The following is a 25,732-nucleotide window of genomic DNA, read 5'->3' as shown; positions in this document are numbered from 1 at the left end:
GACTCAGAGGCCACCTGGAGGAGAGGGTCCACGTGGTGCCTGGGTGTGAGCTGGTGGGGTGGCGGGTGGGGGAGGCTGTGACTGAGAAGGAAGGAGGGTGCACCCCCCCCGCCCCCACTTCACATGCAGGTGTGGACGTGGGTCGACACCTTGCGATTGTGGTGAGTGATTTGCATTGTGATTCACTGTGCCTGGCAAACAGGCACATGATAGCAGGTCCCAAGCTCTAGGCTGTGTTTTTTCTCAGCACCACGGACAGCGCCCAGCTGTGTGTGTGTGTGTGTGTGTGTGTGTGTGTCTGTGTGTGTGTGTGTGTGTGTGTGTGTGTGTGTCTGTGTGTGTGTGTGTGTGTGTGTGTGTGTGTGTGTGTGTCTATGTCCTGTCCTGCACCCCGTTGATCCTGAGACGTGGGCTCTGTGTGTGTCTGAGTGTGTGTGTGTCTGAGTGTGTGTGTGGGCTGTGATCGTATAGTGGTTAGTACTCTGCGTTGTGTGAGTGTGTGTGTGTCTGTCTGTGTGTGTGTCTCTGTGTGTCTGTGTCCTGTCCTGCTCAGCCCAGGGTGACAGCGTCCTCAGACGGTCAGCCCCATTGATCCCGAGATGTGGACTCTGTGACCACCCCCTTCCTGTCTCAGCACCTCCCTCACCCCCATCCCACCACACTCTACCTGGTACCCCTGTGTTGCAGATGATCCCCAAACCCAGCGAGCCGGCCCGGCAGCCTGAGAGCCACCCCGAGGAGACGGAGGAGGAGCTGCGGGAGCACCAGGCGCTCCTGGAGGAGCCCTTCCTGGACCGGCTCCCGGGGCAGAAGGAGGCCCACGCGCTGGCCGGGGTGCAGGTGAAGCAGGAGCCCATCGAGAGTGACGATGAGGAGGCAGAGCCCCCACGGGAGGCAGAGCCCGGCCAGCGGCCGCCCACGGAGCAGGAGCTGCTCTTCAGACAGGTGCCCGCAGAGCGGGGGGACGGGGAGTAGGGGGTGCGCAGGGCCCGTAGAGCAAGTCCAAGGGCGTTGTCCTCCACACCTGCTGGTCCAGGCCCCCAGCTTTCCCTGCTGATACAGGAGGCAGATGTGATGTGAGCTCTGCTTTGCAGGCATCACCCCAGAGACACTGGCCCTCTGTCCACCGCGTGTATTTGTGCACCTGCTTCTCAGCTAAACAGGCCCCAGACTCCCTAGGGATGGTTCCCTTTCAGGCCCAAAGGCTGCAGATTAACCCAAATCTGAGTGCTAGCATAGAAGGGTACGAAGGGGGCTGACTGCTGACTTGATCATTGATCAGGAAGGTTCGCAGCGTCTGGCCAGAAGCCAGGACCTTTGGGGTCAAGAAGACACTAGTGACTGTGTTAGAGGCCTGAGTGCCCCCAGGGAGCGGTCTTGTTCCTGAGAAACTGGGCCGGGGCGTCCGAGGGGTGGAGTCTAACACCTAACGGTGTGCTTCATCGTGGAGCTCAGCACCTGGGGTGTGGAGCCCTGGCTCATCCAACCCTCCCCGTGGGCCCGGTGCTGGCCACCCAGGCAGACTTCTTCTCCCCCGACAGCCCAGGGGTGCCTCCCCCACCACCCCTGGGGCCAGGGTGGGAGGTGACACCCAGGCTCAGCGCCTCGGTTTCCCAGGAGCCCCTCTCAGGTAGCCGGCCAGACTTCTCCCTGGCTCCGCATTTAAAGGCGGGGCCACAGGTGGCTGCTGGTCACTTTTGCTAGTCCTAATTCGGAGGGCTTCCTGTCTCACATCTCAGCCGCAGTGTTAGCGCTAAACCCCTGCTCTTCTAGGGGCCCTGGAGCCAGTGCTAACGACAGCAAGGAGATCAGAGCAGGGGAAGCCACTGTCCCCACTGCCGTGTAGACTCACTCCTGCAGTGTGAGCACGCCAGGCAGGCCATCCGAACGATGGGGACCGCGGTGGGCCTCGTTCCCGCGCTGGGGACTTAGGTCAGGGCCTCACTCGTTCACAAAGTAGGCGGCCTCCTCTTATGACTGGAGTTCAGCGTGCTGTTACTGTGCTGGCTTGAAACTGGGAGGCTGCTTTTAGGGCTGGTGGTGTCTCGCCAATGATAAGGTGGTCAGCATTCTCTTAGGGGATTTATCTGTGTGCTCCGAGCCTGAGACAGTGATCAGAGGCACTGGGGATCTGGTTCTCGGGAGAACCTCAAGCAGAGCTCGTCTTGGGGGAACGCGGTGGCACACGCAGCAGTCTGCAGAGTCACCTTGAGACGGGCACCTGCTCCATAGGCGGCAGGTGTGAGGTCTGCAGAGGCCTCAGGAGGAAGCGCCTGCGGAGGGAGGCCCAGGGCGGGGGCTATGCCTGCCCTTGCAGGGCGGGCTCCAAAGTAGGGTGTCCTGCCCTTCCCCCCTCGGCCGGAGGGGGGAGACCCCCTGCAGGGAGGAGACCCCCTCGGGTCCCTACAGAAGCAGCCGTGCTCCCTGCAGGGCCGGGCAGGGCCCCCACCCATCCCACCACCTCTCCCCGGGCTCCACGCACCTCCCTGGTGGACCAGGACCCGCCTGGTCCCTGCCTTCGCACCCCCGAGTGCCTCCCCCCACCACCCTCTGCCTGGGTATTGCCGCCCCACCCCCCAGGTGTCACCTCCTCAGGGAGCCCTCCACGGCCCCCCGTCAGCTCTGAGCGGGCTTTTCCACTGACGGTCTGTCTACCCACGGGGATGTCCAGACTCATCCATCGGCAGGGTCCAAGGCTGCCGCTTCGCTAGCTGTCCTCCTGGCCCGGGGGGCAGGCTTCTCCCCAGCAGCCTGGCATAAGGCTCTGCACTGGGAGCCCAGGGGCGGGGGGGTGGAGGGTCTGGGAGAGAGGGGACCTGTAGCCCTGCAGCTGGGGACGGGAGACGCCGGGAAGCAACAGAGCGGCCCCTTTCCTCCGCCCCCAGCAAGCCCTCCTCCTGGAGCAGCAGCGGATCCACCAGCTGAGGAACTACCAGGCGTCCATGGAGGCCGCTGGCATCCCCGTGTCCTTCGGCGGGCACCGGCCCCTGTCCCGGGCGCAGTCCTCCCCCGCGTCCGCCACCTTCCCCATGTCCGTGCAGGAGCCCCCAGCCAAGCCGAGGTTCACCACAGGTACTGTGGAGTGGGGTGTGGAGGGCCAGGGGAGGGCAAGGGCCCCCGCTCAGGGGAGCCGCAGCTGCAGACCCAAGGCTGCCGGGCCGGAGGGCGAGGCTCAGCCTGGGCGAGGCTCCCGGGTCATGCCCACCCCTGGGCCCGCCCCCACCAGGCAGCTTCCCGCCCAGGGTCTGTGGGGTAGTGACCTTGCCCTCCTTCGTCCACCCTGTCCTTGGGCTGAGCCTCCGCCCAGGGCCCTGCCCATGAGGCCCAGGCGACCCCTGGAGCGTGCAGCTAGAGTGGGCGCAGGGGGCGGTCGGCCCCGGATGCTCTCTCTCCACTCCTGGACGGCCCACGGCACTGCTCCTGCCTGCGGTCTCGCCTCACGCCCCACCCGCAGCCTCCCAACCCTGCAGAAGTCTGCGGGCGGGACTCTCTCCTCCTGAAAGCATTCCTGCAGAGTCAGGGTGGAAGTCTGCAGCCGGGCGCAGCATCCTCCGGGGTCGAGGCGCAGCATCCTCCGGGGTCGAGGCGCTAGACTGGCTGTCTGGGCCGAGGGGGCCCTGCCGCCGGCCCCCACCCCGCCTGGGACGGAGGGCCCCCAGGACAGTGCCTCACCCTGTCCTCTGCTAACGCGTCAGGTGTTTCTTCCCATGGACACACTCAGGACAGGTTATCTAAACGCAGTTCCATTTCATCCCCCGCCATCAGTTCTCACGGAACACACTGTTTCTCTGCACGCTGTAACATGCAAACATGGCTACGTTCTCCTTGTCAGATTTTGGAAGGGTACTGATCATATTCGGAGAAGAGTTTCATAGTCAGTTTCCAGAAGTTAAATTCCTGCTTTTCAGAAAGAAAACCAGATAACTATAAGGTGTCACAAGGAGAGTCAGCAGGTGATTCTTTAAGAGCGAGTCCTTGGCATCGGCTGAGCTGGGCCCGTGCTTAGAAGGCACAGCTCAGACGACCCCAGGAGCCCAGTGGAGAGGCTCCCACATCGTGTGTGCCCCTGGGTGCTCAGGGGTCCCCACAAGGGAGCCCGCGGGCAAACATGATTTCACCACGAGTGTTCTGGCCGGCGAGCCCCGCTCTGTCGCTGTTTCTTATTTTGTCTTCATTATTCCCTTTTTAAAAACTTATAAAACAGTGCATATTCCTTCTAAGAAAGCACACAGGATGGAAACCCTGAGAAGGTAGCAGGTGGCCCTGACCCCACCCCTGGGGGAGCCATTGTCAGTGTCAGGTCCCATGTCCAGGGTTGTGTCTGCGCTAGCCAGACAGACAGGTAGACACGAACATGGTGTATTTCATGAAGACAGGACCCTGCGGGGCCTGCGCTGCTGTGGGTCTCTCTGGGCCTCTTCCCGCGGCCACACGCATCTCCCCGGGGTCCTGGCCGCTCCCTGCTCGCTCTCTGCCGTTCCCCATCTGCGAAAGGGGCGCAGGTGGCTTCGCCTTGAAGTTCCCGCCTCGCACCCGGTGAGCAGCAGCATGTGACTGTGTCACTGTGATGCCGCCGGTGGGGCCCGTGTCCTGGTGCTGACCGGCCTCCGGGCTGTCCACACAGGCGCACCTGCAGTCCACGCGGACGGGCGTGTGCCTCTGTGTTGCCCTCAGTCTGGTCCTGGCCTGCTGCTCTGTTATTGGAAGGCCGAGCCCCACCCTTCCCCGCCCCACTGTCTAGGCTGATTTCACATGCAGTTGTGTCTGTGTGTGTGTGTGTGCGCGCGCGGGCGCGCACACGCACGTGCACTCCTGTCCAGCGGCTCTGCAAGGTTCCGCAGGCAGAAACAGCCTTCTGAGCCCCGAGTACCTCGGACGGATGGATCTCAGTCCACAGAAGCAAACAACTCCATAGACAGGGTCCCTGGCAGACTTGAGTTTGCGACCAAAATCTCCGCGATGTCTGGGTCGGCCCGGTCCCTGTGATGTGAGAGCCCTGAGCCCTGGGGACAGGGCTGCCTTTTCATTTCTTCCTCCCTCGCTGGCTCCCCCGGGTGTCGAGGACTCTGAGTGTTGGGCAAGTGCCCTGAGCAGGGGCTCAGCTCCCCTGGCAGGGGGACCGGCTGCCGGGGACCCCGAGGGCTCCTCTGACCGCGGCCGCCACTGCCTCCCCTGCTGCAGGCCTCGTGTACGACACGCTGATGCTGAAGCACCAATGCACCTGCGGGAACACCAACAGCCACCCGGAGCACGCCGGGCGTATCCAGAGCATCTGGTCACGGCTGCAAGAGACTGGCCTTCGAGGCAAATGCGAGGTGAGGCCAGCCCTGCGGGCATCGCGAGCCAGGGCATGAGTGTGATGACCTGGGGGACACGGGGCCCCTGCGGAGAGCCAGGGCGTGTGTGTGATGACCTGGGGGACGCGGGCCCCTTGCACAGGCAGACACGCAGGCCTGCCCTCTGGAGGACCCTGAGGGGCCCTTCCCTGGCCCCCTCTCACACACTCTCCTTCCTGGCCATCCTCTGGGAAGCCTGCCCCTCGCCAGGCTCCCTCTCATCGCCCAGGATGCACGGCCAGGCCATCCCAGGGCCTCTGCCACCAGGATGGGATCTGGTGGCCCTGCTCTGGGGGAGGACCGTCGTTTCTGTTGGCTCCTCATCGAAGGTTCCCTTCCTTGAGTTTTTGAGAAAGCTCCTCTCAGGATGAGGGTAGAGCCTCAGGCCTGCAGGGCAGGGGCGGTGCACAGACTGGTCTGTCTGCCTGGAATTCAGTCCCCACCCCTGCACCCCTGAGCATGCGGCCCTGGAGGACAGGTCTGCTAAAGGATCCTGGGAGGTCCCTGCACCCTTCTGATGCAGGACTGTGGCCACCATAAGGGACTTGGGGCCTGGGGGGGGGGGTCGGGGTAGAAGGGTATCTGCCCAACCAGGGGGACTCCGGGCTGTGGGCACCATAGCACCGTCATCTGTGGGGCAGGAGGCGGCACCTCCTCCCGGGAGCCCTCCACGATGGCGGGGCCCGGCCTCCCGTGTGCCCACCCGGTGGGGACCTGCTGTGTCCCCCACACTGTGGACCCCACGAACCTGGGATAGGGTTCCGGCAAGGCGGTGCTGCCCTGCAGGGTGACCCCAGAAAGCCCGAGCCTGTGGCTGAGCAGAACCGTCCTGTCCATCCTCCGGGGCCCAGCGCCGCCTGGAGGGCGCCGTCAGAGCCCGCTCCCTGTCTGCCCCTCCCTCAGGACGGGGTGTTTAGGAGCTGAGGCCAGCCCATCTCTGGTGACCCCACGTCTTTGTCAGCTTATGGCAGCCCACGATCTCTTCAGGAGAAAGCTCGAGGTCTGGGCCCACAGTGCGGCCCTGGAGTCCCTCTGGAGAGAGCACAGGGACCCCAGGCGGCAGGGCTGAGGCGGCCGCACCTGCTTCCAAACGCAGTGAGGCCGCGCCACTGGGGGGCAGCATCGGCCTGGCGGACGCGCCTCCTCCAGCCCGCCCGGCCTTCTCCCTGCCGCTGAGCTGCCTCTGGGGCCCTAGGCTGCTTCTACATCGCTCACAGGATGGTCTCAGGCCAGCAGCCGCCAGGGTGGTGTCAAGGCAGGAGCTAGGAGATGGGGGCGAGGACAGCAGTGCTGAGGGTGGCCACTGACGGCGCAGGCATCCCCACATCCAGGAGGGGGCCTGCAGGACAGGCTGGCTGGGGGGACCCAGGGTGTGAGACTGGCTGAGGGGACGGACCCGGGGTGAGACACAGGCTGAGGGGACAGACCCGGGGTGAGAGACACAGGCTGAGGGGACGGACCCGGGGTGAGAGACACAGGCTGAGGGGACGGACCCGGGGTGAGAGACACAGGCTGAGGGGACGGACCCGGGGTGAGACACACAGGCTGAGGGGACGGACCCGGGGTGAGAGACACAGGCTGAGGGGACGGACCCGGGGTGAGAGACACAGGCTGAGGGGATAGGCCCTGGGTGAGAGACACAGGCTGAGGGGACGGACCCGGGGTGAGAGACACAGGCTTAGGGGACGGACCTGGAATGAGGAGACACAGGCTGAGGGGATGGACCCGGAATGAGGAGACACAGGCTGAGGGGACGGACACGAGGTGAGAGACACAGGCTGAGGGGACGGACCCAGGGTGAGAGACACAGGCTGAGGGGATGGACCCGGGGTGAAGAGACACAGGCTCAGGGGACGGACCCGGGGTGACGAGTCACAGGCTGAGGGGACGGACCCGAGGTGAAGAGACACAGGCTGAGGGGACGGACCCGGGGTGAGAGACACAGGCTGAGGGAACAGACCCGGGGTGAGAGACACAGGCTGAGGGGACGGACCCGGCGTGAAGAGACACAGGCTGAAGGAACGGACCCGGCGTGAAGAGACACAGGCTGATGGGACAGACCCGGGGCGAAGAGGTGCTTCCACGCTGCTAATGATCGGAGGCAAGGCCTGCCCTCAGCTCACTTGGGAGTGCTCACCATGCAGGGCACGTCCAGGTCAAGAGGACACGGGTGTGGGACTGGCCCCGAGGGAGGGTGGTTAGTGGACCGGCTGTGCCGTGACTTCCTGAGGCCCCCAAGCCTCCCAGCCAGCACCCCCACTCCTTGGGTGGGCTCCCCTCTTTGAGCCACTGCAGTGTGGAAGGTCATGGGGTGGGTGGTAAACTTCCCTGCCACCTTGTACCCCTCCACCCTGGAAGTCAGGCTGGGAAAGGCTTGGCCACAGCCAGCGGCCTCAGGCTCCCTCTGCTTGGCCCCTGCTCAGCAGACTTGCGTCTCTGGGATCCTGTTATACTGTTAGAAGGGGATCCAGGGCCCCTCAGGGGGTTCCCAGGGGAGCGCAGCTCCTGGCCCACCTCTGCACGGGGTGCATCTGGCCCAGAGAGCCAAAGGCCTCCCCCCTGCACCCCGGAGTCCAGTCAGCTCCACCTGCATTATTCTAACTCTCAGAAAGTGTAAGGTGTTGACCGGAATCTTGGTTCACAAATCAGCCTCCTTCTCAAAGGTTGAGTAAACGTAGCTCAAGTCAAGGACAGTGGTGTTCGTGGTAATTTCTGGGGAATGTCTCAAAATAGCCGAAGGTCTGAGGAATTTCCAAAGTGAAGAAGCATGCAGACGGACACAGCCTGGGGTGTCAGGCTGGTTATGGGCCGCCTTCCCCTCCAGGAAGGCTCTCAATACCCAGGGAGCTGGTATCTGGCCTCGTGAGAGCTGAGCGCAGCCCCAGGCGCCAGGCGGCTCCCATCTATGTTAAGACCAGACCCCCACAGCTGGAAAGCAAAATAACAATTTGTTGCCAAATCATTGATGTGACAGTGAGGGCTAAAGCGTTGAAGGCTGGGATTATCTTTTTTTTTTCCTAAAGTGTCTTTCTAAGTTCTAATTAAAGTATAAGTCCTCTAAAATATTTCCCAAATATTTTTCAAATATCATGTGCGGTGATGTTTGCTTTTGATTTCTCAACAACCAAGTCACACTGTGCTCGTGCGCATGTGAAACCCCGCTCCGTCTTGGGTGCTGTTTTGTTGCTACGGCTGACTGTCCCATTCTGTCCCGCAGTGCATCCGCGGACGCAAGGCCACGCTGGAGGAGCTACAGACAGTGCACTCGGAGACGCACGCCCTGCTCTATGGCACGAACCCCCTCAACAGGCAGAAACTGGACAGTAAGAAACTTCTAGGTATTTCAAGTCCTTCTTTACCTTTACCGCGAGGCTGCTCCTGGCCCTGCCCGCGCCAGAGGCCCGGCCGTCCCTCCCGGTGCCCTGGCTGGAGGCCGAGTGTCGCCCGCCAGGCTGTGAGTGGGCGGCGGGGGCAGAGGCAGCCCTTCTCCATCGTGCTCTCAGGTGAGGGTCTGAGGAGGAACCTGCCCTTGGCATTCATGTGGGTGCTTGGCTTCTTGCTTAGCATCGGGTATGTTGGGGAGCAAGCGGGCTGAGCAAGCGGGCTGAGCACCGCTGGTTTTGCAGAATCTCAACTAGCTGAGTTGTGACAGGCGAGGCTGGTTGGGGCTCGCAGCCACCACGTGGCCACCCCTTTCTGGTCCTAGAGTCCACCTGGGGACGCTTGTCCGGGCTCCCAGGGGGACGGTGGCAGCCTGAGCCTTTCCCAGGGGCCGGGCTTCGTCTGGAGCAGGCAGCCCCCCAGATGAAGTGGCGGGATCTGGGCCTGATGGAAAGAACGCCTTCCCTCTTGGGAGGTGGTTAGGGTCCCCATAAAGCAGGTGGGGCTAACAGACAGGTGGAGTCCCCAGGCTCGCAGGGGCAGAGCCCCTCATCAGAACACTTCCTGGACAATTTCCACCCACCACCACCACCACCACTTCCCAATCACCTTGAGCCAGGACAGTCACCAACCCTGGGTTTCCCTGCCTGTCCCAGCCCCCTGGGGTGAGATACCCCTCGGGGCTCTTCCCTGAGCCAAGGCGGGCAGAGAGGGTCCTGGAAGCAGACTCTGGGGTCCCGCTGGGGTCGGGGGAGATGGGCGGTGCCCTGTTTGCTCTCATTTCCAGGGAGGACGTGGAGAGGGTCGGCCCTGTGCCTGGCCCTCACTGCATGGGTGTCACCCCCCCCCCAGGGACCCTGCAGTGCAGCCCCACCACCTCCCTGTGCACCCGCGGGCCCCTTCACCCCCTCGTACACGCAGGGAACACATCTTTCCTGCTGGGCACCTTGTAGGTGCTGAGTCCTTGGAAAGCACAGAGCTGGAGGCGGGGTGCAAGAGGAAACGTGCTCAGGCCTGGGCAGGAGACCGTGTGCAGTGACTGGACTGTTAGACGTCAGAATCCACCACACTTGGGAGACAGGGAGGGGGCTAGTGGTGCAGAGCTAGGCGGCACGTGCCAGGAAGTGGGTCCAGAGCTGGCCCCAGGGACAGATGCCCCCACCTCCGCCTGCTGTCAGCCGAGAGACAAGGACTGCAGAGACCCTGGCCCTGAGGTACAGGCAGGCAGGGCTCAGGGGATCAGGCCACAGGGCCTGAGAGGTCTCCATCGCGTCCCATTGGCAGCCCTGTAGCCCCAGACAGACAGTCAGGGGGCCCCTGGGCTGGGACAGACTCAGGCCTAGAGGAGGTGAGGCCACCAGCCCTCCCTCCCTCCTTCCTGGGCTTCCGGCACACTGACCTTTACCCCCCGGCAGAGATGGGGGACCTCCTTCAGGGTCCATCTGCCCAGAGGGAGCTGACAGTGGGGCACCCCAACACACAGTGCCCTGAGATCCTCAACAGTGGTGTTGATGGTGCCAGCCCGCCGAGTCCCCAGACCTTCCACCAGCTTCACACCCTCACCCTTGGCCAGAGCAGAAGGTCAGGAGTTGCAGGCACCTAGGAACATGCTCACCGCTCGGAGGCAGACTTCTGGGAGTTGCCATGGAAGCCAAGACTGGCCTTAGAATCCTTGGAGGGGAGACACCACGTCCACAGAACACGAACAAAGACAAGAGAACAGAAAACAAAAGCATTCAGGGGCAGTAGCATGAAACGTGGTCTCGGAAATCGAGTCCTGGGCTGGAAGGGACAGGGAGTAGAATGTGACCAGAGCTGGACACCAGGAAGGCGGAGAAGAGAAGGAAATCTGAGGAGCGTCCCTAGTGCGCAGGCCCAGGAGCTTCCAGAGGACATGGAGAGGAATGGCGAGCACTGGGGGACCACACGAGGGTCCCCGGGTGGGAGGACCAGCCGCCAGCCGCGAGGACCCTGCAGGGAGCACCCTGGAAAGTCTCAGAGCACGGGAAGCAGACGCAAGCATGCCGCCATGCCCCAGGGAGAGGACCAGGGCTGCTGGGAGCCAGGACAACGTTGGGCCGCAGTTGCAGGGCAAGGCCTGGCCAGCTCCAGAGAAGGTTCTTTCCAGTCTGAAGTCTCCAGCCAACCAGGCTCAGGCATGTTGTCTAGACACACCCCTTGCCCCAGGACTGGACTTGTGAGTTCAGGGTGCCAGCGTGGTGGGTGAGGGCCTCTACCTGGTTCATGGCCAGTGCCGCCTCGTGGTGGGAGGAGTGGGGAGCTCTCTCTTTATGAAGGGCACTGACCCCATTCGTGAGGGCTCTGTTTTCACGGCTTAAAGCCTCTGCCAAAGGCCCCACCTCCCAGCGTCACACTGAGGGCCAAAGTTCGACTTGTGAATCTGGGGACACATACGCTGAAGCCAGACCAATCTCAGCGGCCAGCCCTGGGGGATGGATGCTACCCCGTAGGGTTTTCCACAACTTGGCCACATGGTTTAGGATATGGCAGAAGAAGGAGCTGTGCGGGTTCACTTGGCCCAAAGCTGGGGAGGGCCCTGGTCCCTGTGGAGGGGCATCCTGCTGTTCCCTCTCCCTCGGCTGAGGCCCTGTGCGATACAGACTGGACACAGACACTCCAGCATGGACAGCGTCCTCCACTCCGCCCCAAAGCACATCTGTGTCCTCTGAGTTTGGGAGGGGGTGTCCAGGCCCCACACCCAGAGTCATGGGGGAGGGGAGGGCAGGGTGGTCCAAGCTGGCCACTCCCAGGAAGGGGAGGACAGGGGACACTGAGGAGCCCAGAGGCCAGCCTATGGCACTGGAAGTGGCATGGATACAGGCCAGAACATCTAGAAATGAGAGGGCAGCAGCTGGGGGCCCAGAGGAGAGGGCTTGGCCTGCGGCTGGGTGGGGCCTGGTGGGAAGGCGCCCCCAAAGACAAGGACGGTGCAGCTGGGGGACAAAGTCAGTGGCCACGGAGGGAGGCATGGAGCTGGCCAAGTGCAAGGTCTGCAGCCTGGCCCCGGATCCTCCAGGCAGCTCAGCTCCTTCCCACGTGGAGCCCCGCTCCTGAAACTGTCCAGAACAGGTGGGGATGCCCGTGGGTCCCGTGACTGCTCACATGCAGTCCCAGTGACCCCCACTTCTGCGCGGCCTCAGGCGGGAGAGTGGTTGCACTACCCCTGAACACACCTCGCAGCCACCAAGCCCACTCATGTCCTTTTCCGACCAGCGGGGGTCTTCCCAGCTCACCCTGACAGTCCATGTCCACCCTCTTGGTCAGCCTACCCCTTTTGCGTGCCCATCCACCAGGCATGTGATGCTCGAGGGACAGGAGACAGGGTGATGGGGGAACGGTCCCCATGCAGGGGTGCAGGTGGACTCAAGTCCCCCACCAGGAGGATGGGTGAGGTTTTCAAACTGGTTCCAAAGTTTAAGGCAGGTGATCAGAAATGAGAGAAACGCCAGAACCAGGGGTTACTGGGAAAGTTGAAGCGTTCCTCCCTCATCTCAGACCCCACTCCCCACCCTTGGCAGCCATGTGAGCGTGTTTAGCGTTTCTTTTATGAGCCAAGGGTGTCACCACATACATACACATTGTGAGTGTGTATGTTCCATTTACATTAATGACAGTATAGCCCATTTTGTTTCCTCTTTCTCTCTCATCTACTGAGCTCTGTCTTGTGACGTGCGCCCGTGTGGCCATGAGGATGCCCGGGCAGATGGCGTCTCACTGCTTGAGGCCTGTTTTTGTGTCTGGTGACTGCCCTGCCATCAGGACATCTTTCTGAGTATCCAGACCTGGGGTGACTGGCAGCCTCCGATGATGGTAACAGTGCCCCAGCACTGCCCTGTGGTCTCCCTGCCTCTTTCGGTTGAATCCGCACATTTCTCAGCCACATGCAGAAAGACCTGTGTGGTTAGTGCAGGGCAAAGTGACATGGCTTGGCCAGACTGATGTGGGCAGCAGACCTTGGAGGGAGCTGCCTGGTCATCACCTTCTCATGGCAGCGAGCTGGAGAGGGAGCCTAGTCTGGTGGCTGAGGCGCAGGGGCGCGGTAGGAGACGCAGCCGTACCCGTGGCCTCACAGGGAAGGGGGCTGGAGGCCGTGTGGCTCTGAGAAGAGGCAGTTTGGGAACCGCAGTCCGGAGCCACAGCGGGGGCGATGGGGGGGGCCCTGACCTGGAGGCCTGCGCACAGGCAGGACAGGTCCCCACCTCGAGGGGCAGCGAGGGTCCCCAGCATGGTCCCAGCCAGGAGCCCGGATGAGGTGGGCACAGGCCTCACCTCCCTTTGGGGAGGGGCGCCTTCTGGGCTGGTCGTCGGCCTGCCCCGGGATCACACCGAGGAGGAAGATGGTCCCTGGCCTTGTCCCTGGGCGGGGACAGTCCGAGCCCCATGGACCCCACACAGGGCCTTCCTGGACGGCCAGCCGCAAGGCTGTGTGGCTTCTTAGCTGGGCATATCTCGGTGCCTCTGGAACACTCCTGCACGCGGAGGGGGCCTGCCGTGACTCGCATTCCACGTCTAAAGGGCTCCCCCGGGACGGGATGGGGGGCGGCGATCACCCCGGGCCTCCTGCTCACTGCTGGGGAGGGTGGCGGCCAGAGCTCAGGGTGGAGGGCCGGGGTCGGGGGCGAGAGTTCTGGATGCCGCCGCTCGGGTGGTTCCCTGCCAGGTGCCCAGCTCAGGCTGGAAGCAGAAGCCCCCACGGGGCTCCGCACCCCTAGAGGAGCAGCTGGTGCCCTGGGGAAGGCGGGGTCTTTCCCTGGGGCTGGGCCCGCTCAGCCCGGGACCCTCTGCTGGCCAGGTGTCGCCCTGGCAGCTGCACGTGCAGCCCGTGTGCCCCCTCGGTGGACACACTGCGTCCCCACCAGTGCCCGGCGACCCTGCCACCTGACCCGGGCTCTCTTCTCCCTGCAGGCTCTCTAACGTCTGTGTTCGTCAGGCTGCCCTGCGGTGGTGTCGGGGTAAGTGTTTCTTTAATGTGTAAATAACGTCCTGTTTGTTCTCGGGGTCCCGGTGGTCACAGAAACCGCTGCCCCGCTCTCCGAAGAGCAGGTAATTGCTGCCAGGTGTTTTCCATAAACAGGATCCGTGGGGCGGGGTCACCCCACCGCGCACACGTGTGGCTTCAAAGGCCCCGTGAGCCTGTGAGCGTTTTGATGGTGGGTCTGGGGCACCGTCCTCCGGGGAAGGCCGTCTGGCAGCGGGGCTGGCTTCAGGAAACGGGATCTGGTGTGCGGCCCGTCTCATCCGACCCGCCCAGCCGCGCTCCCCCTAGTCCGGCTCAGCTCACGAATCCCATCGCCGCACAGGAGTGTGTCGATCCCGATCACAGAGCTCCAGCACGAGGCCCCTGCTGCTGCTCTGACTGCGGGCACCAGGTTTATGGGCCGCGAGAGGCGGGCAGAGCCGCGCCCCTGGGGTTGAGCCCTTAAGCAGAAGTGCGCGAGCAGACACGGGAGAACCAGGGTCTGGGTTTAACCCGGGCTCTGCCTGCTCATGGTGGGGGCGCTGAACCCGTCTGGGCGCCCAGCTGCCCCCCAGCACAGCCAGAGCTTCTCCTTCATCCGGGGGGCTGCCCCCCACCACGCTGGCCTCTGGATGAGGAAGGCCACAGGCAAGGAGAGCGTGCTGGGGTCAAGGGTCAGAGCAGCCCACTCCCGGCCCGTCTGCCGGCCATGGAGCTCCCCAGCCCAGGAGCTGCTATGGCCGGTCCTGGGCCCAGAGAGGCCAAAGGACCCAGTGGACGCAAAGGTGTCCCGGCTAGACCTACGCAAGCGGTCGAAGGTCCACGTAATGACAGATCGCACGGCAGAGCCCAGGTCTGGATTCTGTTATGGAAATGAAACAAAATTGTTTTCTTCCTGAGTCTTTACAAAAATTGCTGCTTTGAAAATTATCCCGTCAGAAAGAGAATAAACGGCATTTATTCATACCACCACCAGGCCCTCCTAGAGTTATTGTATTTTGTATTGTAAATAGGCTGCAATCTCTTAATTCGGGGCAAATTTTTGGCCAGACTTGAAAAGGTTTGGATCTGCACTGCCCCGCAGCCGCTCTGCACAAGGCAGGATTTATAATTTGCAAATGAAAGCGAAATGGGGCCTGGGGCCTGGGGCCTTGAGCCAGGCGACCCCTCCCGGGTGTGAAGTCCAAGTCCCACCCCACCATGACCGGCTAAGGCTCCCACCTCTGCATCCGGGCACAGAAACGCTCGGGAGCACGGAGACCTGGAGAATCTTACCAAGAGGAGCCAGGTCAAGAGGGGAGTCCATCAGTCAGAGTAATCAGGGGGAAGTGTGAACTGTGTTGTGTCCAAAGGGACTGTTCACTCCCAACTGTTTGCTCTAATTACTCCTAACAGGACTTCCCTGGTGACTCAGATGGTAAAGACTCTGCCTGCAATGCAGGAGACCCAGCTTCTATCTCTAGGTCGGGAAGATCCCCTGGAGGAGGGCGTGGCAACCCGCTCCAGTATTCTTGCCTGGAGAATCCCATGGACAGAGGAGCCTGGCAGGCTACAGTCCTTGGGATCGCAGAGAGTCGGACGTGACTGAGCAGCTGACACAAGCAGACGGGCAGAGGGTAGAGGTTCCAGTCCGCCTGCAAGGCTCAGCGGGGCCTCTTTGCCGCACCGCTGGTGCAGCCACAGCCCTCCTGGGCCTCGGGGTCTCCTTCCAGACCCCAGGGCCAGCCCCCGGGGCGTCGGTGCAGCCACGGGACCCCAGGGACCCAGGTGTGGTTGGGAGGGTGCGGGTCAGCAGTGGAGACAAGGAAGGAAAGATCGCTCAAGTGAACATCCAGGTTGTATAACAGAGGTTTTTCTTGTTTTACATTTTTCCCCCCCAAACCAAGTTAACAGCAACTTCTGCTTTGCTCTCCTCCCGATTTTTGCATTTCCCTTCCAGCCCTGTCCTGGCTAGAGGGGGCAGCCTCTCGCAGGCCCTGGGGGCCCGCAGCCCACCCAGAAGAGCCACCCCGAGTGTCCGTTTGAAACCTCCGTGTGAGGTCTCCCCAGCTGTCCTCCCGTCCACCTTCGCTCTGGGGAACTGTGGAGGAATCGGGCGGGGGGGGGCCTGTTTTCCCTGCCTCCACCACTCTTGTGTGTGGCGGTCACCCCGAGTGGGGCCACGTCTGCAGTGTCACACTTCCAGCACCCTCACTGGAGTCTCGTTCTTCTGGAACTCAGGGCTCCAAGCCCCCCATCCCAGTGGGTCCACGGGGAGCTGATGGCTAGCAGCTGGAGGACCGAGGCCCTGAGGCAGTGCAAATCGCCGTCAGTTTCTCGGGCAGCAGTGGCAGCCTGGGGTCTTGCAGTGGGGCTGGAGGTCTGTCTTACCCTGGACACAGCGTTACGGGAGCTTCTGGGTCCTAGAAAGAAGAATAGAGAACAAAGACCCTTCACTGAACGCGGAGGGTCGGTCCGTTGTCCACCCCCCCACCCCCCGCCCCGGCTCTGGTTACTTAGCCAAAAGCCCAAGTTACTGCATTTGGAGGAGACAGAATCTGAGTAGTTTTTTGCCCAAACCACCCCTGGTCCTCAGGGGTGCAGCCTCTCAGAAGGCTGGCTCTCACGTCAATTTTCTTGAACTGATTCTTGAGCTGAAGTAACTGGTCCCCAATATTCTAGTTGAGAGGCTACAGCAATGAATAACAGCACACCATTATTTAGAACAGAAGCCTGTCTTTGAACGTTGAATATTAATGCCGCGGAGACCGGGCTAAGTGCAGAGCGTTCTTCTGACATTTGGAAGCTATTTAAAGAACATAGCGGTTTGGTCATTGAAAAGAAGAGCCCGCACGGAATAACGCTCCTCAGGAAATAGCTCGAACCGCTCGTAAATGTATTTTAAATCATCTTGCTTTGAAGATGAAGCCTCAAGACTTCATTGAAAGAAACCCATCCATCCCACGTAATGATCAGGGCCTGGGCGCCGACCCTGGCGGGGGCGGGGTACCAGACCCTCACCTGCAGCTCAGCCCATGTGTCTGGGCCCAAGCGTTCGGGGCTTGGAAGGGATTGCTGCAGGCAGCAGGTTCTCACAGGCCTGCAGACTCAGCTCCTAGTGGATGGTCTTGTCACTAAGGCTTTCCAGAGCCCTCTCTAGGCCTGGCTTTCCCCAGGAAGAGGATGGGAGTCCCAGGCATGTGCGGCGAGGCACCAGCTACCCTGCCCTGGGGGTACCTGGAGGGGGCCCTTGACCTGGGACCAGGGACTTCTTCACTGAAGCCCCTGATCCCAGCCCCCAGGCTCCTCAAGTCCCTGACTTCTTTCCCACCCATATTAGCTGGAATTTGAATCTGTACATCTAAGGGGTAAATAAACAAACCATCACACAAACAAATTGCCCAACAGGTTTGTGCCACACCTGTGTTTCTGTTGGAAGGAGAACAGCTACCTGGCAGGTGTGCCATCCCAGGCTGAGTCCACCAGGGCTGTGTCCAAGAGACAGGTTCTCCTCCCCTATGCGCCCGTCCCTGTTAGCTCCCACCATGCATGCGGAGCTTCTCTGTAAATTCATCATGAAATAGCATCATCATTCGGAGAGGTCTCTAATTCTAACTCAGTGGTAAAAAAATCTACCTGCAAACAGGAGTTGCTTAATTGCTCAGTCATGTCTGACTCTCTGCAACCCCACAGACTGTAGCCCACCAGGCTCCTCTGTCCGTGGGATTTCCCAGGCAAGAATACTGGAGTGGGTTGCCATTTCCTTCTCCAGGGGATCTTCCCAACCCAGGGATCAAACCCCAGTCTCCCACATTGCAGGCAGATTCTTTACCATCTGAGCCAGCAGCAAAGCAGGAGACACAGACACAGACACCTGCTCTTCTTGCCTGGGAAATCCCATGGACAGAGGAGCCTGGCGTGCTGCAATCTATAAGAGTCGGACACGACTGAGCAACTGAACAGCAAACAGCTAATTCTAACCCTTCTTAACATTTGCTTTTGCTGACTGTGAGTGTAACTCAGCTGCAGTTCCAATTTAAAAAAAGAGGTAGTGGGAGCTAGGTAACCTTAACATCATGACTCTCAGCATGGAGTAACTTGGAGCCACTGAGAAAAGAAATGACGCCTCAGAAAGGGGTGAGAATGCAGGCGTGCTATTTTGGGTGCATTTACCGTTCTTTTCCTGTTTAGTATTTTTTGGCGTGTCTTCAAAATAAAAAGAAAAGTAAACTGGAATGTGAGCCATGTTCTGTAATTAGTCAGGGAGAGACGAGACCCTCCGGTTTTAGAGGCAGAGCACAAGGGACTCGGCTGCTCGGGGGCGGGGGCGGTGTGACCGACTGGGCGCCGGGCTCACCGCGGGCACGCTGTCTCCACAGGTGGACAGTGACACCATATGGAACGAGGTGCACTCGTCGGGGGCCGCCCGCCTGGCCGTGGGCTGCGTGGTGGAGCTGGTCTTCAAGGTGGCCACAGGAGAGCTGAAGGTCAGTGAGGACCCGCAGGAGGGGCTCGGGGATAGGGGGAGAGTGCCCGGGGAGGGTGCCGCCAGCCGCCTCTGCTCCCTGCTTCTGCTGGGCACTGGGAGGCTGCGAGGGGGGTGGAGCACCCAGGTCTGTCCCAGCCGTTGACCCGCAGGGGACCCTGCCCCTTGTGAGAACATGCACAGCCACGCAGAGGTTCTCAGCAAGGCCAGTCTTGGAGCCCCACCCTCTCACAGTGGCTGAAAGACCAGGAGAGCTTTTGTCCGTAGGAGTTGTGTCATCAGAGGCTGACTACTCATCTGAGATTGAAAAAGGAGTCTTTGCAAATTTAAAGGAGTCTTCGTTAATTTAACAATGATAGTACATCTGGCTTCGTGGCTCAGCGAGGATCGTCACACCCGGTCCTGCATCCTTGGCTGGCATACGCGGCCTTGGTTGAATCGCACGAAGGCATTGCAGCCTGGCATGGTGCAGGGCGAGGGGGTCGGTTTTCCTCAGGGCACTGCGGGTCTGCGTCTCTGATGCTACACCCCAGTTCAGAGAGGGAAGCTGTCCTGAAGACGTGTTGCTGTGTAGACCCTAAAGCACACCAGTGGCCTCTGTCCTCCTGCTTTATGAGAGACCCCACCGGCCCCTCACGCCAAGTGCATCGCTTATCCTGACTTTGCACGGTGCACGGTTGTCTGCAGATGAGGGGCTTGACGGGTCGTGGAGGGCTCCAGACCCTTCAGATGCCTCTTACTAGGCAGTGTGCACTGCAGCCCACACCCTGAGAACCATGCCCGTCACCTCCCGTTGCATCAGGAGGGTCTCCTCCGCGCCGGGAAGAGCTGGTTTTCCAAAGCTCTGATTTTCACTGGGAATCTCAGATCCCACCCTGACCACAGCTGTGTTCTCCCCGAGGTGACAGCCCCGCCGGGCTGGTTACACACCCCCTATCTCTCTGCACGGGTGGTAAAGAGACGTCAAGGTTTAATGACGTTGATAAGTTTCACTGCTCCCTCGGGGTGCTGGCGTGGAGCTGCCCTTCCACTGGGAACCTGTGTGCTGCCCCCACCACCGTGCCTGCCGTCAGTCAGCTCTCGGCTACACCGGAGCGGGCACAGAGCTGTGGGGTACTAGAGAGGCCTGGGGTGTGGGGTCCTGTCCAGGGACGGGGAGGTGGTTGGGCGGTGCTGAGCGGGGGCTCCCGCTACGTGCACCCCCACCCCAGTCTCCACAGCAGGCTGGGCACACTTCCCACACCCAGCCAGCCTGGTCCACGGCCCTGGGGGCTCCGTTGCAGACCTTGACCACACAGCTTCCTGGGCTGGCGAGACCGGGCGTGCTGGTCTAAACTGTCTTTATTACAGCGGCTGCAGGATGGTTTGCAGATGGTCTTTTTAAAGCATAAGTGACTTCAGGGCCTGGAGGGGGCAGCCTGTAGCTCTTCTCCAGCCTGTAGACTTTCCTCACAGGCGATAGTGGTCCTTTTCTTGCAATGCCCAGTCCCCGGGGAGCTGAGCTGCAGAGGCAGCAGGGAAATTGACATTATGGCCAAACCAGGGCGCAGCCAAGCCCTGTCAGGTTCATTTGCTCCAGCGTTCCCATCCAGTTATTTCCTGCTGGTTATGATCAGAGCAGGGCTACAGGCGCCCCTGCCCCCTCCTTCCCAGACTCCCCCGCTCAGCAGCCCGAAGCCTGGCCTGCAGACTTTTGCAGATGGAAAGTCAGGAGTGAGCTGACCTTTCGTCTCAGTGACCTGTGATAACAGCGGGCCTCTGACAGAAGGGACCTGGGTGTCTCCGAAGCGCTCACAGGGAGCCCTGGGTCCTGCCCGCGTCTGTGCGCCCCAGGGGCAGCTGGAAACCATGCAGACTCTGCCTGTGCTCAGCCTGTGATCTTTTTCTCGCTGACCTGAAACCAGTCTTCTGTCCCTGTCTCTCCCCCCTGGTGTCACGCCTAGAACGGCTTTGCTGTGGTCCGCCCTCCAGGACACCACGCAGAGGAGAGCACACCCATGTAAGTGGACACATGGTCGCTCACGGGCAGGGGACGCACGACTGTCTCACACCCCTCCCGTGTGCCGGGCCAGCAGGATGTGCAGCTGGAGTTGGCTGTGACTGTGGAAAGACGCAGGGTGGGGTGGCAGGGGGCACAGAAGGGAGGCTGAGAGTGCAGAAGGGAGTCCAGAGGCGCCGTCTCCCTGTCAAGCCCGAGGGCAAGCCCAGGAAAGGGAACGTCAACTGCCCCAGAAGGAGTTCAAGGGGTGCTTCCTTGTTCTAGATCTCGGGTCTGCTCATGTGTGGCCTTCCAGCCAACCTGTTCATGGTTTGGTACCGTGAGGCTCAAGTCGCCAGGCCATGACCACGGTGGTCAGCTGTCCAGCCTGTGTTTCGGGTTGTGGAGCTGGCCGAGGTGGCAGGGGGTGGCATGTGGACTCAACGCCCATCCTTGTCCAGGAGAAACCCCCTGTGGGAGTCACAGGACTTGACCCCACAAGTTGTGCCCAAAGTGGACACAGGAAACCCTCAGCGGGTGCCGTATGGGGGCTTCTACCGGGGCCTGAGACAGAAGACACAGTGTTGGGGTCATCAGGTCGAGGCGACGGGCGGAGCCTGGAAGGCTGAGCGCTGACTTGTCGGTCGGTGATGCACACACGTGCAGGCAGAGCCGCGGGGAGAAGCAGGAAGCACGCAGGCAGGGAGCCACCTTGACCCCAGTGGGGGTGTCGGGACCTGGCTGCAGGAAGGGCCATTGCCCAGGAGGGCACTGTCATCACCCGTGTGCATCCCTCGCTGGCCCAGGACCGTCCGCAAGACCCAGCAGTGGGTGCTAGCCTGGGTGTCTTCTCTGAGGTCACCTTTCCAATCTGAGTCTGGCTTGTCAGATATTCTAGAGAGTGGGCCCAAGGGGACCCGGATGGAGCCTGGAGGAGTCTCCTCCCTGGAGGCTCTCTTGAGGGTCTCGGAGGCCAGTGAGGCAGGAGAGGCTCCATATGGGTGCATGGTACCCCAGGCTTCCAGATAGCTGGCCTGCACCCCGAAAACAAACCCACCCAGGCTTCTCAGCTTCTGTGGCAGTTCAGATTTAGGAGATTTTCATTTTTATTCGACTCACTTTCTTAGCTTGTTTTTCCCATCCTCTGGAAGCCTCTCTAGAATCATTGTATACATCCTAGAACACAGAGGGATAAGCGGGGAACAAGTAAAATCATAACTTCTGTGTCCCATGGGCCTTCGTGCCTCTTGGGAAGCTGGGCAGTGCATGGCCCAGGAGGTGTCCTGGGGCACAAAGTGAAATGGACTCTGTCACCCAGAGAGCGCGGGTGGGCTGCGTGCAGGGTCCGTGCATGTGTGTGTGTCTCTGTGATCAGCGTCAGTAAAGGTGTCCAGATCGCTTCATCAGCAGCCGTGGTTCACCAGACTTCTTAGACCCTTGGGATTCTAGAGTGTTCTCATGCAAGCTGTGTACAGACTAATCAGAGCCCACGTTTTGTCTCTGTTTCTCCTGATGCTCCCCTGCAGGGGGTTCTGCTACTTCAACTCCGTGGCCATCGCTGCTAAGCTTCTCCAGCAAAGGCTGAGCGTGAGCAAGACCCTCGTGGTGGACTGGGTGAGTTGGGGGGCCCTGGGGCGCTGCCAGCTCGTCCTTACCCCGCTCCACACCCCCCAGCAGACAGAGAGGAGGCAGGCTTTCCCACCTCCGCTGACAACTGGATTTTCGGACCTTCAGTTTCTGGAAACTCCCTCAAAGATGCAGAAAGTAAAAGCCCAAACCCTAGGAGTCTGCCAGCTCCTACCAGCCCATCCTGTCAGTGACCGTGGTTCTGAAGTGTCTGGAGACAGGCTGTTGGTGGAGGGCAGTGGCCGGAGGGTGGTCTTGCCGAAACTTGTAGGAGGATGGGGGGCAGGTGGGGCTCGTGGGCCCTTGGCACCGATGGGGGCCCAGCCGTCCTGCCTCACTGCCACTCCGGCTTCTGTGGGAGACCCGGTTTTTACCAGTTTAACCCCCTGTCCTGCTTTTGCACGTGACGGGTCACTTCTGACAGTGCCCTGCCTCCGAGGGTAAAGTCTATAAAAAAACGCCGTAGAATAACTGAAATTCAAAAGTAGGAGGTGGGTACTCAAGGGTATTCACTTTATTATATAGTTTTTCAAGCCATAGATGGAGGGGGAAGGGGAGAAAATTCCCTTTGGTTTTTATGATCCATTTCATAATTTTTTTAGTTAAAAAAGATCAGGTACCTCAGGCAGGATTATTCTTTATGCTGCAGAGTTCCTCCTGAGTTTGGGAAAAGTAAAACCGGAGCACAGCCTGGGACACCCCAAGCTCCAGGCGGCGGGCACTGGTCAGACGTCCTTAATGCCGGGGCTGCAGGGCATGGGCTGCTGACCCTGGTCCTCACACACCTGGTGCCTGCTCCGTTCAGCCCAGGGAGCCCCTCGTCAGCCCCCCGTGGGGAGCAGTCAGAGATGCTGGGGACGCGAAGCCTCTGAGAAGGCGGGTGCTTGCCGGCTGCCATCCAGGGCTGCACAGGAGGCTCTGCTGTGGCCACAGATGGTGGCGGGTGGCGCCTGCCCCACCCTCACCCCCGGGCCTCGGTGGAGTCCGGCTGGTCCCCCACTTCCAGCTGTCTTTCCGCGTTTCCTCCAATGAGCTCAGACAGCGTTCATGTGCGGGATTCTCAGCAGTTCCTGGGCTGAAAACCGCGGCTCGTCTGCAGCCCGCAGCTCACGCACCGGCTGCCAGCCACCCACTCGTGTGGTTTGTCACCCCACTTGGGGCCTGGCACCCCCGGTGTCCTGGGTCTGCCCGCATCTCTCAGACCCCGACGGAGCCGGCCCTGAGCCCGTGCTCCCAAGTGAGCAGCCATGGGAGCTGCAGGCTGGCAGGAAGGGCATTTAACCCAGCAGTGACAGTGGTGCCAAGCTCCCCCCCTGCCCCCCGGGGTTGGGGCACGACACTGCTCAAATGAGCCTGCCTGGAAACGGCAGCCCCCGGGGCGCTGAGACACCCGGGAAACCTGCTGAGGGCCCTGAGCCGGGGCTCATCCCTGCAGGGCGGGGGGTGCTGGCCTCGTGGGGAGGGTGCCGGCACTGAGCCGCCCGCCCCGCAGGATGTGCACCACGGGAACGGGACCCAGCAGGCCTTCTATGGCGACCCCCGCGTGCTCTACATCTCCCTGCACCGCTACGACGACGGCAACTTCTTCCCGGGCAGCGGCGCGCCCGACGAGGTGAGGGGCGCTCCGTCCGCGGGCGCGGCCTTGGGGGCCGGCGGGAGGGCAGGCGCGGGCGCGCCCACGAGCAGAGGGGGCCAGCATGCCCGGGGTCGGCCGTCAGCCCGAATCCCTCGCGTGTGCCCACATGGGCTACGTCTGGTCCGCGTGCCTACGCGGACACCCTGAAGAGCCCTGGTTCTAACCTGGGCGGACCGCGGGCTGTCGGCCGGTGAGCACAGGCACCCTCGCCCTCGGGAGAGGCTGCTGGACAGTCACCGTGCATGTCCAGGGTGGCCGCCCTCTCGCCAGTCGGGTGCCCCACGGTGGGCTCCCGAGTGGCCCCCGAGGCTTTAGCAAAGGTCCCTGCTCTGAGCGGCGAAGCCCGGCAGTGGGGAATCCCTTCCAAGGAGATGGGCCCGCCCGCCTCGGGGTCTCGTTCTAGACGGGAAGTCAGGGCAGACAGCCAGCTCGCAGCAGTCCCTGCGGCCCCCCTCGGGTGGGGCGCACGGCCCCCACACTCTGCATGGGCGGGGGAACAGGGCTCTTGCCTCTGAAAATGCCCCGTCCTGAAAGCCAGCGTGTCGGGGGCGGGCGGCGGACGAGGGGCGCACCCCGAGGGGCCACCCAGGTCGTGACACGCATTTCTCTCCTCCATACAGGTGGGCACAGGCCCCGGCGTGGGCTTCAACGTCAACATGGCTTTCACTGGCGGCCTGGACCCCCCCATGGGAGACGCAGAGTACCTAGCGGCCTTCAGGTGAGGGTCCTGGCTTCTGCCCCGTGGGGCACTTAGGGAGCAGTCGGGAACCCCCCGCAGGGCCCCAGCTCCTGCGGACTTCACCGTTCTCCTCTGACCTTCACCTTCCCTCGGGAGCACACCCCCTTCCTTCCCGGGCACCGCGGGGACCGGTCGTGCTGTCTCTGTGTTTTGGGGGACGAATCCCAAGGCTTCTCACAGTGTGCTCTTCAGGCCAGAGGTGTCATCCCCAAGACCATCTTCTCACCTTCCATCTGCAGGGTTCCCGTCTTGCGAGTCACATGGAAACCAGGACTCCATCTGGGCTCTCGATAGTAAGAAAGTGAGGAAGGCTGGGGGAAGGTGTCAGAAAGCGTGAGGTTAACAAGAATCGGGTGCTGCAGTCTGAAAAGGCTCCTAATCTCCTAATTCTTCTTTCAAAAAACCTTTTGTGAGATAATGGGAAACAGAAGTAAGCATCCCTCCTCTACTGACATCAAAATCAGGAGTTGACTCCCCCGTTCACCCCAGTTCCGTCGTGTTAGGCTGGGCCGGGGGAATCTGGTACAGGGCGATTCTGTGAAACCGTCTTTGCTTTGTCATCGAGCCGTGATTTCTGCTTCGATCTGGGCCACATTGAAGGGATACCTGGGGCTGGTAGCACTGTTGCAATCGGAGCAGGTGGCTGGGGGTGGGGATGGGGAATGGGGGGGCAGCCCCTGCCAAGTGTGTGTCCAGGGCCCCTCGGAAGGAGGACGGTTTTGATCAGTGGCAAAGCCCAACAGACCTTGGTCTTTGTTTGCAACGCGGCCTCTGCACCAGGCTTTGGAGCCCACCAAGTTTCCAGGGGACTTTCCTCCCTTCCTCCTGAGTGCGTGCTCTGGTTGTCCTGCACGCGGGCATGTGTGTGTGTGTGTGTGTGATGTGCTTGTATCTATGTGTGTGTGTGGCTGTGACCCACCTGTGTCTGTGTTGGTGTGCATGCGTGTGCACATGGCTATGTATGCGGAGGCGTGCATGGATGTGAGCACGACTGTCGCCTCTGGTAGCTGAGATCCTAGCGAAGGCCAGGCCATCAGAGCTTGGCCGAGGACTCTCCCTGCCTCCCGCCCTGGGCTGGGCTTTGGGTGAGGTGGCCGCAGGGCTTACACGACCCTCATAGCTTCTGCTCCCTCATCTGGTCCCCAGCCTCAAGGGCAACTGTCTGGGTCTGGGGATGGAAAGGCCAGGCCCAAGGGTGCCTCCGCCGACATGAGGCCCCTTCGCCTGCCACCCAGTTCCCACAAATAACGGCTGAAGCAATGAGCTGCGCAGACAGTGAAAGTCGTCAGTGCAGACAGGACCCCATCGCCTCCTAAGAAGGCCCGCGGGGTCGTCCCCTGGACCACTCTCCTCCGATCTCAGTGGCTTTAATACTGTTGTTTCCTTTTTCTCTTGGTAAGATATAATGCAATCGTGACATTGTCCGCCCCCTTATTTAGGGGAGAAGGACTCCCCCAAACGGACACCACATCTGAAAACCGCTCACGTACACAGTTAAATGTCAGCTTCAGGAAATCAGAACTGGCCTTCACTGTGGAGGCCATCACCGCCCTCCCTGGGATGCCCTCCAGCCACCTGCAGTTAGTCACGCCA

The 25,732-nt window shown here is 61.3% G+C and overlaps 1 protein-coding gene and 1 long non-coding RNA gene across 3 annotated transcripts in view; one reads left to right on the top strand and one right to left on the bottom strand.

Annotated features, from left to right (window-relative positions):
• Nucleotides 1-25,732, top strand: part of HDAC4 (histone deacetylase 4) — a 283,225-nt gene that overhangs the window by 234,497 nt on the left and 22,996 nt on the right. Inside the window, exons 13-22 of one of the 2 annotated variants that reach the window (XM_070463614.1) lie at nucleotides 688-945; nucleotides 2,886-3,072; nucleotides 5,182-5,315; nucleotides 8,554-8,659; nucleotides 13,644-13,690; nucleotides 18,054-18,161; nucleotides 20,104-20,159; nucleotides 21,665-21,752; nucleotides 23,257-23,376; nucleotides 24,021-24,118. In XM_070463614.1, coding sequence (XP_070319715.1) covers nucleotides 688-945; nucleotides 2,886-3,072; nucleotides 5,182-5,315; nucleotides 8,554-8,659; nucleotides 13,644-13,690; nucleotides 18,054-18,161; nucleotides 20,104-20,159; nucleotides 21,665-21,752; nucleotides 23,257-23,376; nucleotides 24,021-24,118 — 1,202 coding nt within the window. Of the gene's footprint in view, nucleotides 1-687; nucleotides 946-2,885; nucleotides 3,073-5,181; nucleotides 5,316-8,553; nucleotides 8,675-13,643; nucleotides 13,691-18,053; nucleotides 18,162-20,103; nucleotides 20,160-21,664; nucleotides 21,753-23,256; nucleotides 23,377-24,020; nucleotides 24,119-25,732 lie in introns of both variants that reach the window. The other variant, XM_070463612.1, reaches the window with a different exon arrangement.
• On the bottom strand, nucleotides 8,769-10,777 carry LOC110129309 (uncharacterized). Its single transcript, XR_002311446.2, has 3 exons — nucleotides 10,117-10,777; nucleotides 9,664-9,786; nucleotides 8,769-9,161 (listed from the first exon to the last, which is right to left on the bottom strand). It is a non-coding gene; the product is annotated as an uncharacterized lncRNA (long non-coding RNA).

The sequence above is a fragment of the Odocoileus virginianus genome, unplaced genomic scaffold, assembly GCF_023699985.2.
Source record: "Odocoileus virginianus isolate 20LAN1187 ecotype Illinois unplaced genomic scaffold, Ovbor_1.2 Unplaced_Contig_5, whole genome shotgun sequence".
NCBI classification, from domain to species: domain Eukaryota; kingdom Metazoa; phylum Chordata; class Mammalia; order Artiodactyla; family Cervidae; genus Odocoileus; species Odocoileus virginianus.
This window is presented reverse-complemented; position numbering and strand designations above follow the sequence as displayed.